The sequence below is a fragment of the Crocodylus siamensis genome, chromosome 2 (assembly GCF_052110815.1).
Source record: "Crocodylus siamensis isolate JL-2025a chromosome 2, ASM5211081v1, whole genome shotgun sequence".
NCBI lineage: Eukaryota > Metazoa > Chordata > Crocodylia > Crocodylidae > Crocodylus > Crocodylus siamensis.
The window spans coordinates 192860600-192875580 of NC_143396.1; the positions used below are offsets into that span (position 1 = coordinate 192860600).

Sequence of the window (14981 nt, forward strand, 5' to 3'; positions counted from 1 at the left end):
ATTTATATCCATATCAAGTAAAATAAGAATTGATCCAACTCACAAGCTTAGCTGGAACTGAACCTTCTTGTTAGTATTCTTAGCCAGAAGTGCAAAGTAGTTTGAAATTATTGCAAGACAAACAAATGAGGAAGCTCACTCCTACAATTTCTGGCTTGCTTGGAGTAGGAAATTTAGCTTTATTAAAAAATGTTAAGGGTCATGAAGAAAAAATGACAAAGCCATAAGGGAAATACAGAGTGCCCAAGTGAAGGACTAACATAAGAGGGATGGGAGTGAGGATGGGAACACACTTAGGTACTAATCTTGCAAGAAAGCCAGTTCTGGTGAGAAAACTAGCTCAATTTTTTGGTGCTTACTCAAAATCCATGTCTGACTCATAGTTTTGCTTTCACCATTATTAATATTAACAATTGTTTACTGAGCTGCAAAAATGTATATGACATTGTACAAATATAAAAAGGCACCTTTTCTGCCCCTTAAGGCTTGCAATCTATTATAGACCCAGATAAAACAAGGCAGTATATAACTCTGCACACAGCTGAGAAAACAATGTATGGTGCTAATATTTTTAAATGAACAAAAACTGCTTGCTGCTAATTTGCATACCCAAGTATCATAACTGCATGAGCAAATAAGGCTAATATTTGTGACCCCCTACATTTAGAAAAACAGACTCTAAAATATTGAAATAAGAAAAGAACAGATACAGAGGAACTCTGTCCTATAAATATGTAGATAAATTCCAGGGTTATAATACAAGAATAATTACTTCTTGGTCACTTAAGCTTCTTATGCTTAGGATTTAATTGTAACAAAATGACTTCTTACTCCTTTTAACAAAAACCATTCTTGTCCATAAAATTTAGCCATAAAGTTCTATTTTTTTCCCTACTTGAAAGTCAAACTTTTCCTTTAAAGGATAAAAATGAGAGCTTTGTGTATGAGGCAATGAGAGTGTCTAATAAGTTGGAAGTTGATGGTCTCAATAAACTTGGCTTTACTGATCTACATGAACACAAGTAGAACTTTGTGTACGCATTTACTTAACAGTTGTTAACCTGTGGTGGTATTATGCACCAGGGAATATTCAAAGTATTTTATTATAAATGTATGCCAAACATACATTCATTCCAAGCAAAAGAACTATGGCCCATTTGCTGTTAAGAAAACAGAATGCTTGCTATCATTTCAAATGGACTTTCAGTTAAAGGACATGACAGGACAAGTCAAGAACTAAAAAACATCTGAGTAAATTCAACCTGAGGTGTATAACACCTCTCAGAATGGTTCTCCATTGCTAGGGCTGTCAGGGAAGGACATATTTTAGAACAGCTATAACTGAGAACAGAGTGTAGCGAGACAAGAAATACATTAAAGCACAGCAATAAATGTTAAATATCTGACACGCCTCACCTCAGGAATTCTAAATGCTATTCAGTCAGAGAATTTTTGTCTAAAATAACTCATTAGTCAAAGAGCCAGACTTTGCTATGCCCCATCGATAATCCCACTAAAGTGACAGGAATTAGATTTGAAATCAGGTCCTCCTCAATATAAATGAGGGCACCAGAATTTGGCCCATGATGAATACCAGGCCAAATTTATCCCTACTGTAGCTGAAATCTGGTGGATTCCTGATGATATTTAGACCTGGTGAAAGCAGTCCAAAAGGTCTGGTAAAAGTATGTAGGTTTGGGCCTAGTATAAGGAAAAAAAATCTGCTACAGAAGTCTACAGGTTGGGGTCTACATAACTTAAGGATATGGTCAGCCAATTTCGCAGCCAGATCACATGGCTGACCCCATTTTTGACAGCTTATTATGGTGGGCTCCCCCATGCCTCTGATTAGCCAAGGGGCCTGCTGGCCCTGCCTCCCACCACTGATTTCAGAGGTAAAGAGGGCTGTCTGTCATATGACCCCTCCCCTCAGCACTGATTGGCCGAAATGGCTGTCCATCATGTGGCCTTACCCCTTGTCACTGATTGAATAGGGGTGGAGCTGTATGACAGACAGCTCTCAGACAATCAGCAGTGAGCGGTGGGGGTGGCAGTCATCTTGCAGCAGCCCTCCCCCTCTTTTCCCCCTGCCAACTACATTGGCTAGGAGGACTGCTGGCTCCCACTGGAGAGCCAGCACTATATTCTTGGTAAGTTTCCGCCTGCCTCCTACCCCCGCAGATTTCATGAAGATCACTTGATTTTGTGATTTCCACAAAAACCATGCAATCGTGATTTGGGTATGTCTCTATAAATCAAATCAAACAATAATGCAAATTATAGTAAAGTAAATACAGTATGTGTGAGCTTGTAGGAAAATGACTGTAAGGGATAATACAGTTGCCATGACTGAAATTTCAGTATTTGTCAACACGTAGCTGAATCTAAGCTAAACGTTATGGTCAAAGTAAGAATTATCCGAGTTGTTTCAATTATCCCAGACTCTGCTGTTCTTCCTGTTTGTAAGACAGAAGAAGGGTGGGGGGATGATCAGCATCCCCAGCTTACCCCAATACCAGTGACACCCAGAAGCAGTCTGCAGGAGACATTCCAGCACTTCTGGAGCAGCCTGAAGCTCCAGATTGAAGGAAAGCAATATGGGGAAGGTACTTCTGGCCCCAGAGTGGCACAGGGGTGGCAGTATGCAACAAAGGGAGAGGGCTGAGAGGCTCCCAGGCAAGGAGTAGCCAGTCAACAAAGCAAAGCAGCTAGCCCAGCCCAAAGGGCGCAGACCTCAGAGGAGCACCAACTACAGGCTACAGCAGCCTGCATGTACCGGACCAGTGATCCAGGCATGCAGACGGATGACTAGAGATGTTGCAACTTTCAGGTCAGTGGGACCCCAGAGTGGAAATGGATCAGAAAGAGAAACCAGAAGCTGGGATACTCTCTGCCTCTTCAGGTCTGCCCCAGAAGTTAGAGTTCAGTTTGGGGCAAGTCCCTACACCCCAAACTGTGTTGCATTGAGGGAGGAAAGGCTCTGGGTGGCCCCAGAGTAATTGCTTGAGGTCCCTAGACAAGAATGGAAAGCCTAGTGGGAATGAGTCAAAAGCCTCAAGTGGAACGACTAGGACTTAAGTCTACTGCCCAAAAGGACCCCTTTTAGGGACAGACATATTTTGATGGCACTGAAGTAAGTTGTCAGTACACTGATTTTATATGATAAGTTCCAAGATCACCAATGAAAGCAGCTGGATTACTGGTTGCTTGGAGGCTGGAAGGGTCAGTTAAAAAGACCCCCTATTTCAACTTCTGTTTAAGACAGTATGCATAATTTGGGTCATCTGGTAGTCTCAACAATGTTCATCATTGTCTGAGACAGGATGTGGTTAGGGTGGGATAAAGGGGAGGTTTGGAGCCCCACAAAGAGAACAGGGCTAGACATCTAGAAGGTCATCTGTGGGGAACTGCCTCCTAAAAAAAATTACATCAAAGTCATGGCAGACAAAAAATTCAACACTCTAAAGGCAGACAAAGCAACCTAACCTAGGTCCTACCCTGTCGCTACCAGTAGGTCAGCAATCGTTGGGAAGGGGTCAGAAACCATACAACACCTACAGTCAGCACACTGCTGTACTCACTCTTTTTTCTCTTTCCTAGGGTGTAAATAAATTTTGGAAATACATGACATGCAAGACTGGGGAAGTTTTAATACGATACTACTTACACTGATTTTCTGGTGACCTACCCAGCATCAATCAACATTACCAGTGACTTTGGTTTACTGCTTCCAGTATGTTTTCACCTGAAATTTTACCACAGCTGGGAAACAAGAATTTCTGGCAGAAACTCTGCAGATAAAAGTTTATTTGTCCTAGCTTGTAGAATCTAGCAAAGAAACTGATATAAATTGAAGTCTATATTGAAGTATATGTATTAAAGTATTTGCTATGCTGCCATTATGTTTGCTTTAATGTTTACTTGTTGTAAAAACATTCTGCCATGCATTGTTGCCAGATAAAAAGTGTAGCTATATTGGGTGTAAGAGACTAGGGACAAATTAATTCACTGATGGTAAAATAAGCACAAGATAATGGTGAATCCTCTGATAAGTAATCAGAAATTTATGAATATGCCTTTGGTTAGCGTAGAGTTCTGCAAGTCATACATAATGATAAAGCTCCTTTAGGAAAAGAATGATAAAAATATTAAAAACCAGCATCAAGATTCAACATCTAAACAGCCAAGGGAAAGAAGAGGCATATTCAAAATAACAATGACAACTAACTACAGAAATTAAGAGAGTACCATAACCTTTCCTCCAGTAGACTTGCTCTGCGTATTTTAATACCATGTGTTCAGATAGATTTTTTTAAAATCTAACTACCAATTGAAAACTATAATTACCATCCAGACAAAAATATGAAATCTTTCTAAATGAATGTAGAACTTCAAGGCCTTGTGAAGGTCAAATATTATTCCCAGGAGTATCATCAGCTATTGGAGAATGTAACCTACAGAAAAAGCAGTACAAATTATAATACATCATACTATAATGGTGAATATTTATGTAACAACTCATTTGCAAAAGGAACAATGTTTATTTTTCAGATTAATATCTCAGAGCATCTGTCCTTATAATATTATGCTCTGTCCTTTATAATATTCATAATTTTAAGCTGCAGTACTTTTTTGCCAGTTTCCCTTCCAACCATAAAATATGCTGATTGTTGGCTGCTCTCTCATGAGCGACAGGATGTTACATTTTTGCACGGAGGGAGCTGAAGATGGAAGGCTGTCCCACTGGGTCCCTGAGAGTGGCTTTGTCTTTGAAGTTTATTTCCTACCCATGGGGACTTTTTACCACCTTGTACCATTCACATTTTTCCCACAGCCTGACGAAGGGACTTTGATCCCGAAAGCTTGCAGAAAAGGAAAATTTTCTTGCCATTTTCCAGTTGGACTAATAAAAGGTATAATTTTGGAACCAAGAGTTCTAGTTTTTTTGTATGCCTTTTTGTCTCAGACCAACACAGCTACCAAGTAAACCCCCAAAAGCTACTTAGAAATTTGCACAAAGTATTTCCAGATTGATTCATCCTGGGTGCAAAGCAGCAAGATATTTTTCACTGTTGTACATAAACAGGATTTGCTCAAGAAAAGTACTAAAAAGCAAAGGAGAGGCTTGTGACCTGATGGCCAAGGTGTCGTCATTGTGTTGTGTCAACAAAAACTTGCTTCTCCCCCCACATTCTCTTTATTAATAACATTTCCTACAGCTCCTTAGCCCTCTGCCTCTACTCATCAGCAAGTTTGTCATTTTCAAATAAAATTGTCAATTTTATGAGAAACTTTAAAATCTAAAATGAACTAAAAAGACAATTTACTTTCAAATTCAATGCATTGTTTCAGTTGCTTCTGTTTCTTTATCACACTTGCCTATATTTTATCCCACTTTAAGACCTTTTTAAAGTAAAAAGCAATATGAAGATGATTCACTTTTTTCAAAATTTCAAAATGCATATTCATTTAAAAATTCAGAGAAAAAGGGTCCCTCTCATTTAAACCATTTTCAGATTTCAAATTAGAAACAAGTAAACACAAGTAGAAAAGTGAGACAACATGTTTACCCTATCTTCTCATAATTTCCCTTACTTTTCCAGGAAGAAAATGCAAAAAAGAAAAACAGGGGTTTATTTTTTTCCCCTTCCTTTCTTACTCTTTCACACTTTCACTCTCTCTTACTTTCACATTTTTTTTATTGTATGAAAATTGAAGAGACCAAATACCAATATAAAAAAAGAATTAATTTTCAAAAAGTGAAACGAAAATAAAATATCCTAAACATTTTCATTCATTTCGAATTCAAATGAAAATACCTATTTGAATAAAGGATATTTCTAACTGAATCAAAGTGAAAATTCTTAGTGGTTTTTTTGGAAAAAAATTAAATTTGTTTCATTTAGATATTTTCCACTATTAATCATAAATTTTGAATGGGCAAAAGGTAGGACAAGGTGACACCTTAAAGAATGCCTGATTTAGAGAGGAATGAGCTTTCATAGGCAATAGCCTGCTTGGTCAGATGCTATCTGATGAATTTTGAATAAACTCAAAATTTGGAAAAAAAAATTTTGAAATTGTTCACTGTTTTTCGACAGCTTTAATAAACTGTAATTAGCTCCTCAAGGTAGAGATACTATTCTGTGTTAATGTTGAAAAATGGCATCAAGTTTAGACCAAAAAGGCAAGAAGACAACAGAGAGGCTCTCTCAGACTTTTTATCCTTTGGATGCATGTGTGAGAGAGACAAAAAAAATGGCTTTCTGGCTAGGGAGCTGTACAGGCAACCAGGAGTTCCTCATTTTGCCACAAATTGGCTATATGATTTTAGGAAAGGTTAAGTTTTTTGCCTTTCAGCTTACCTTTCCTATCTGTAAACAGAGATAATAACATGCCTAAAAGGGTATTATGAGGCTAATTTCATCAATATTTGTAAAGGGCTCTTAAATCACACCACAGGTATAGCTAATTTTGTCTTTACTGGAAGCTACACGTCAGTACATTAAGCCAGCACTGAAGTATTGGGGCTGCATTCTTCTGACTCTTAATTCTGTACCATCCGCCACTTTTTTTCAAATTAAGAGAAAAAAAGAGAAAGGCAAGGACTGAGTCCAATGCCCACAGTTTCTTTTTCTTTCTTTACTTTTTGTCTTCAAGGGTAGATCATCTTTTTCAAATATTGATAGCTGGGGTTCTTTAGTATTACCAAGCAGCATAGGTGCTGTTATGGGCATTTATCCTCTTCTAGCTATCCCAAATAACATAATTTCTTACCCGTGATAAAAAAAGAGCTTTATTAAAGATACTTCATGTCCTAGCCACATAGCCTCAGGAAGTAGTATCTCTTATTTTGTCATAATTTGGGATGACACAGTTAATTTGCCATTGCTTTTTGAAAGCAAATCAGTAGAACCTTAGTTCCAAGTCCCACAGCAGCTTGTCTCCAGACTTTATATACAACTATCACTTCTCAACACAGATACATTAAGTGTACAACTAGAAAATTACAATCCACTTCTAAAGCACCATTAAAAGGTCAGTTTAAGAACTGTGCCTTTTTTTTTCTTTGCAGTCATACTTGCATTCCTTAGATATCACATCTAATTAATTTATGCCTAGTTTATGATTGTTAACAGGACCCTAACCCTGCCTGTGTTCAAAGCAAACACTTTTACTATTGACCCCACTGAGTTGCTCAGTGCATAATAACATAGAAAAAAGTGGTGATTTTTTTTCTAAACACCGGGTCTTTGACGTGCAGTCAAAACCTTTCTCCTGCAAAGCAAACAGACCATAATCTCTGTACACTTTTGGAGTGCCAAACTGCTCTGAGACAGCTAAGCAAAGGGCTCAAAACCAAAGAGACTCATAGAGAATGAGAAAGACTATTGCAGTTGTAAATAGTTCCCCACCCCAGCCCCCCAATACACACCAAGCTCTCCTGGCTCTGCTTTTTCATGCAAATATAGTATTTGTCAGCACAGGGAAGCTTCCCTGATTGAAGTTACCCAAACAAAAAGTTGCCTTGTGCCCACTGGCTAATTCTTTCATTTCATGTGCTTCTCAGAAGAGGGGAATTCTGCAGCTTTGTTCCTTTGCTGGTGAACAGCTGTGCACCTTCTTTCCTGCCACCCCCCATTTCCTCATCCCTCTGACAGCAAACAACAATGTTATCTCTGTTTTACAGATGTGCTTAAAGGAACTGGATCAGACAACAAAAGAAAGTTACCAGCCAGCAAAGTGGAGGCTTAATTGTGCATCCAGTCAAAAGGAAAGCTAGTGCACACAGCCCTGGGATCCCATAATAAACCAACTTTTAATGACATCTTTCTTTGGGAGCCTGTTCAACGTGTCACTCACAAGAAGCTTCCTAGGTGTTGCCTGCCCTACTTAAAGCAATAAACACAAGAGAGCTGCAGTTAACCAGAAGTTTTATCCCAATCTCTACATAAAGTGCGATTGACACTGATTTCTTCAAAATACTTCTCCAAGCTCATTAGAGTCAGGAGCAGTAGTTAGTTGGTTGCCAAAGGTGTAGATGTAGCACTGGCTGACCGATGAGGATGGAGGGGTGCCAGAAAGGTAAACAGCAAATCACCAAGACTGCAGCAGGAGCAAGTACTAAAGGAAAAGATGTGACTGAATCTCCCCTCAGATATTATTTGCGCTAGGCATTAAGTACTGCAGATAAAGAGAGACAGCAAGGAACTATTCCTATATGTGATCCTCATTTCAGGAGGACCAAGTATTTTGGAGGAGATCACTCAATTTTTTTTAATTCATATTATACATGTATTCATTGTCTTGATTCAGGATTGGGGCCTCCTTTGAAACACTATGTATGAGCTAATCCATTCCCCAACAAAAAGTGAGCAGTCACAGGAGGTAAAATTTACCCCTAAACAGAAGGCCAGGACTATGTACCAGCTAAATCACACATATGCCTTTATTAGTTATGATATAAGATTAGCTTGTCTGTAGAACAGGACTGCAGATTCCAGGACTCTGCCCATGGATATTTAGCTGCCAAGTCAAGTGATTCTGATACCAACTATTTGAACTATATATGAAGGAGCAGAGTTATTACAATGGAATTGTACTAACATGATATAAAAAGGGTTGAAGTACCTCTTTGATTAAATACAGGCTTGTTACAGAAAAGTCTTGCAAGAACATAGGGACAGCTTAATCTGGAAAGAAAACTTACAGCTTTCTATCTGGTTGTAGTTATTAAAGTTACCGATAAAGTTGAAGGGCAGCTGACAAACTGACAGCTACAAGCTTGGACCGCGTGCATATGTATATTTTCTCTTCAGATCAGTGTGATAACTACACCTACAAACAGTATATTTTTACTCTAAACCTTTGGTTTAGCTGTCCTTGCCAGAGGCATTTTCAAGGGTTTATGACTTTTTGTCTGTTGTATGCCAGATGCCACCTGGCACGGAGGCTAGTCAAAAGACAAAAAGAAAGAAAGGACAAAGAAATCTCTTTATACATATGGTAAAATTTAATTTATAACAGTATTTCTGGTACTTTTCATTCCCAGTGGCTGGAAAAGGATAACTGTTATAAAGGCCCACGTACATGCCACTGGGGCAATGGAGGCAGGCTCCACTGTTTCATTAACTTTAGCACAAGGCGGCAGTAATGGGGTCACCACCACCCTCTGGCTGCCCTTAGCCACAAGTTGAATATCACAGCCTAGTATTGTATTTAACCAAATCCAAGAAACCTTAGAATTGAAGATGATCCCCCCCCCCATTAGATTCTACACATGGAAATGTTATAATTTTCCATGTACAAAGGATTGTTTTAAAAATCACCCCCCTCCCCTTAACACACACACACAGAGCACCACTGCAATAAGGAAAGCAGTGGCAGAGTCAAGTGGCCTGACCCCTACACTTTGTCCCCTTCCACCTATCCCTCCCACCACTTGCCTCTCTTTTTGCATGTGTGCCCTGCCTTTGCCCCGCTACCATGGCACCTACCCACCCCGCCGGACTTTCCTGATGCCTTCCCCCTCCCCTCCCCTCCTCCTGGCCATTGCCTACTCTCCATGACTCTGCTTTGGCCCTGTTCTCATGAGGGACATGGAGCATAAGGCACATGGTTGTTCCTGCCCCAGCCCAGCGATGCAGTAGCAGTTATGGTGGTGGCAGCTCCAGCCCCAATCCCAGAGCCGTGGCTAGAGCTGTTGTCATTATCACCATGGCTGTATGACTGGGCTGGGTTAGAAGTGACCATGTGCTCTGTGCCCTGGGCCAGAGCAGGTTCAGACTCAGAACTGAAGAGCAGAAGCTGGGGAGGGCAGGTGGCAAGGAAGAAGTAGAGGCAGCTGGGAAGGGGGGAAGGGAAGCAGGCAGGGAGGAGAAGAGACTGATGGAAAGACAGCTCCAACTCCAACCCTAGATCAAGGCTGGGGTCAGACCTGCAGCAGTCAACTGCTCTCCCACCCCCACCCTCCCTTAGTACTCAAATCCAATACGAGTGGTAAAAAACCTCATCTTGGATTTGAGAAAATATGGTATGAATCAGTTTAGGTGGCAATGCTCACTCCAAGATCAGCAGCTCATCTAGCCTGGTATCGAGACAATAAAAGTAGCTGGTATCATCTGCTTCAGGAACAGAGGAAATATATCCTGCAGTTGATAATTATGAGGCAAAACATGCTCAGGGTATGTTCTTTCCTAACCCACAGTAGTTAAAGATTAGTTTCTGCCCTTCTGATTTTAATGTTTAGCATCACGCTAGATAACCTTGTTTATATAGTTGCTTATGCATACAAATTCCCAATCCTTTTCTGAAACCCTGAAATATTCCTGGCCTGAATGACTACCTATACACATGCTCGTTAGTGTTCTAATTAGAATGCATTGGAGCAGACTTGATTAATCAAGTCTCCTCTATATTCCCACTAGAATGCTGCAGCATTGCTGCAGGGTCACATGTATTAAGTCCCTCATGCACTTTAAAATGGCTGCATTTAAACCTTGTCAAATGAGGTTTAGATAAAGCATCCCATGGCCATTTTTAAATCCATGGGGGTTTAATACACATGATGGTGAGGCATTTTAATTAGAGCAGCTGACCAGGAACCACTTTAATTAAAATCTCTGCCTCCCCCCTCTCCATCCCTACACACACCTCTGAACATTTGTATAGGAAACCCATGGTTTCCATGGTTCCATGGTTTTCTTGCACCATACCTGAAAACATGTTCCCTCTGAAGAGTACTGATCTTGCTACATTCTGATTTTACTGAATATCTCCTAGTTCTTGTATTATTTTTGGGAAATGGTGAAAAAATTATCCTGATCTATATTCTCTGTGGGTTTTGTTACACATTATGCTTTAAGCTTCACAAATGTCAATCAGTGTTAATATGACCTTGAGTTTACAGCAGTTAAATAGTCAGGCTAAAAACTTTCTGATTGTCCCCAACTTGCACAGCTATGACTTGCCACTAGAGAGCTGGCAAGCCACAAAAGGCTTCTATCCCTGCTTTAGGTGGGGGGTGAGTTGGAGAGATGAGTTGGGGCATGTGGGGGAAGGAGCACAAGGCTGGAAGGGCGAGAATTTTCAGATGGGACTGGGTAGTAAAATGGGAGGTGGGGAGGCAATGGGTAGGAGTGGCAGCTAGGTGGTGAAATTAAGGATGTCAGCCAGTGAAGCCACTAAACAATAAAGTAAAAAAAAAAAAATCTAAAAATAAATAAAGAATAAGCAAATTAAAGAAAGTCTCATATTTTAATAAACTGAGATTAGGATTCAGTAACCACTGCCTCAGAAGGGAAGCCCCAGCTCACAGGGACCCCAATCTTGCTCCCCCCCCTTCCTGACTAGACCTTCCTCCTGAACCAGTCTGTTCCCTTGCAAGCTGTGCAGCCAAGTCACACCCCCAAAGGTGAGTGGGGGATTTGGCTTGGTGCCAGTGCCACCCCCTGGGAGTTCAGGGGTTAGAAAGTTTGTCCACAAAGAACAAGAGGGTAGGAGGAAGGAACACTGCTTCCTGGGATACAGGAGGACTGAAGCTTGGGCATCTTATCTCTGGGAAGTGGCCACATATTCACGGAACACAAGCTGGGTAACATGGATCAGAGGTAAACTTGCCCTGGAGTGCATAACTTAAATACACCTAAAGGGTATTTAAAACTTAAAACTATTTTACATATTTTAATGTGTGGATAATCCAGGGGTTAAGAACTCCCTGAGCTGCCTAAACTTAATGTGTAACAAAGCTCTGTGTCATTCATTATTTTGTATGTATGAAATCATAAACAACTTAATTCCTAACATTTTTTCACTCTTTAGAGTTAATTAAGGACCAACACTTTCATGGAAAATCATTATCATAATTCCTTCTAGCTTAGTTTTCTTTAAAAGTCCCAACTACGATAATTTTTTCTCAGCTACAGTCATGTTCATTTTTTCCTCAGTCTTTTTAATATTTTATACCTAGAGAACTTAAATTAAAATCCTTGAAGAGCATCATTTCATATAAGAACAGACTTGCTCCCATTCTGGCAATAATGTCCTGTTAATCCTAGAAGACTGATTTTTTTTCTAAATTAATTAACAATTAAAAAAAAAGAGATTGTTCATAAGAATGCTGATAAATGGATTAAAACTGAAAATGCAAATATAATTGCAAAGGCCTTGATATCCTTAAAGTTGCCTTTACTGTATATATGTTAGTTTTGTAATATCTAGTCTCAATACTAGTGCTGTAATCAAACTGTTTTATTAATTCTGGGTCATATGTTTTATATATTTTTTTATTTAACATACGGTAAAAATCACTGATTTGCTTGTTTTCCATATTAAAACACACAGATAGAAGACCTAAAAAAGGAACTAGCTCGATTGGTTAGGGAATCCATAATGATCTATACAACCTTTCACTTCTAGGTCACTTGTTTGAACTGAATCCTGGTTTGTATCAACAACAATTATGATGACCTTTTTAGTGGGTTATCAGAAATATCTTTATCTCTATCTAGTCCCAAATGGACAAGTGTCCCACTACCAAAATTTGTAGCTTTGCAACATGAGAAAATACACGTGGTACTGGTACACGTGGTACTAAGTCAAGAGACTTAAAACAGGGAGAACAGAAGTGGGCACTCCATAATAGACTGAAGTGCATTAGCAGAGCAGTAAAGGGAAATCTGTGCATTCAATGGGCCCCACACAGTCTGCAATCAGGGCACAATGTGTGTATCTACATAATATGCATTGGAATAGCAGTGATCAAGTAGGCTTGAAGCACCTGTATCGGAGAACAGCCAATTTAAACCTGAGTTGAGGTTCTATCAACATTCAGCTGCCAGGGGTCATCCAAGAGATGTACTAAATCAGCACCCCACTGGAACAGCCTGCTTGCTGACTTTTTCAAGGTGCACACTGCATCACTCCAGAGGGACTCTCTCATTACTGAGATCTCTTAGATTCCATGGTCTGGGTTCCACAAGCTTCCAAAACAGCAATTCCCTGTACTTTCTAGGTCTTGGGAATAAATAGATGTTTAACAGAAAATAAGCAGCACCTTCAGCATGTACCTAGAGGTAAGTCTGTACGTACGTCTGTACCTAGAGATACGTACAGAAAATAAGCAGCACCTTCAGCACGAACCTAGAGGTACGTCTACATACCTAACATAATAGCTATGTAACGATCATCATTAGGACTGGATTTTCAAGGGAAATTAAGGAAGTTAGGCCCTGACTTCCAGTGGTCATCGCACACCTAATCCCTCTAAACCTCTGAAAATTGCATGCTAATTCCATGAACTACTCTTTTCATCCAACCTAGGTAACCCATCTGCTAGCACTGCAAGCACTTCATATTTCATCACTCCTCCAGCTGGCAAACTTCAGAACTCACGAACTAATCCTTGGCATTTCTTGGGCAGCTCATACTAACTTCAATTGAAAGCACTTACCCATTAGGCCTGAGGTCTGGCAGTGACCTATCCAGTGGCAGGCGATCACTTAGGTAAGCATTGTAGCCATAATACTGGAACTGTTTAAGGGCAACACGTCTGTTCTCAGGACTAAGGTCCTGGCCCCAATGAGCAAAGAGGGATGAGTCCGTAAAAGCTTCTGCAGGGTTTTCTTCTGGTTTAGGTGGTGCTTCTGTAAAAGGCAAAGATGAAGAGAAATATATTTTTAGACTTTTAGTGCAAGCCAGGCAAGTAGCCACTTTCGTAGCAACAAGAGAGCAAAGTGGCTTTCAGGAAACAAAGCCTAGGGAAAATCCAATTGCCTTTCAATGGGCTTTGTTTCCTGAAAGCTACTTTCCTCTCCTTTCTGGAAACAAAGCCAATCATATAGCATATGGTTCCTGTTTATTACATTCTTGAGATTTCAGATAAAATGTTCTAAACCCAAACACCTATATTAGTACCTGATAGCATCCACAGACTAAAGATTAACAACACTAGTTAAACAGTTCTTACTCATGATAAAATCAGGTTAGGAATGGGACTCTGCTTGAAATGGCTGTGCGCTGGACTGTAATGCCAATAAGCATATTTTTATTCACTAATATTGATTTTATTTAACCTCATTGAGCAGTTTTAAAAATTAAATAAAACAACAGAAGCAAAAATAAAGTCTTATAGAGGGAGCAGAGAACATATGCATCTCTTCTCTGTACACGGTGCATGAAATAATTACTGAACTCTGCATATATAGGGATTTTTTAAATGTACAGATGCAATGCAAAGAAAGCAAAAAGACAGCTATTTAAGTTATAGATACACATCATCATGTTTAAATATAGAATCGATTTCAGCCATATAGACTCAAAAGTTTAATAAATCTGGTCCATTGCCTCTCTAAGATGCAACATAAAGGGATAAGTTACTCTGGGACTCTGCAGCACACAGCAGTTCTGAAAAATGGTGCCTGATTAATCAAACAGAATTGATTCTGATGGCAAAAAACTTCTAACTTGGTGTTTCACCAACTCAACCCTTCCAATGCCTTAGAGCACAGTGGCCAATCTGTACTGATCAACCAAGTGGCACAGCAGCCTCTATATGTGGCACACAACAGATGGGGGAGAGGATAGGCAGACTGAGGAGAGGCAAGTAGGGCAAGTATCATAAGGCAGAGCTCAGGCAGGGAGCAGAAAACAGAACACAGAGAAAGGAGATTGGAGAGGCATTCAAGAGTATAGGGCTCATTTGTGGCATACCTGCCAAAGAAGGTGGCCCTCACTGCCTTAAAGGACTTTCCAGGATCTTCACTTTGAATTTTTTTTCCCCCCCTTGTGGCCACCTCTTGTACCTTAACATTATTCCAGGAGATTACCATCTCTGGAGGCGGTGCTGATGCACGTGTCATGCTTAACACCAAGAGAATAAAAAACAAAGACAAAAGGCAGCTTCAGCCAGACAGATAGGAATATATAAAGAGCAACAACTTATGCAATGACTGTGTCTACCACCCAGGCTCATAACTCCCAAC

At 39.9% G+C, this 14981-nt stretch overlaps 1 protein-coding gene across 3 annotated transcripts in view; it reads right to left on the reverse strand.

Annotated features, from left to right (window-relative positions):
- The window catches only part of GALNT18 (polypeptide N-acetylgalactosaminyltransferase 18), a 469911-nt gene that overhangs the window by 238892 nt on the left and 216038 nt on the right, over positions 1 to 14981 (reverse strand). For all 3 annotated transcript variants that reach the window (XM_090032700.1, XM_090032701.1, XM_090032702.1), the window contains exon 2: positions 13451 to 13643. In XM_090032700.1, coding sequence (XP_089888826.1) covers positions 13451 to 13643 — 193 coding nt within the window. The remainder of the gene's footprint in view (positions 1 to 13450; positions 13644 to 14981) is intronic.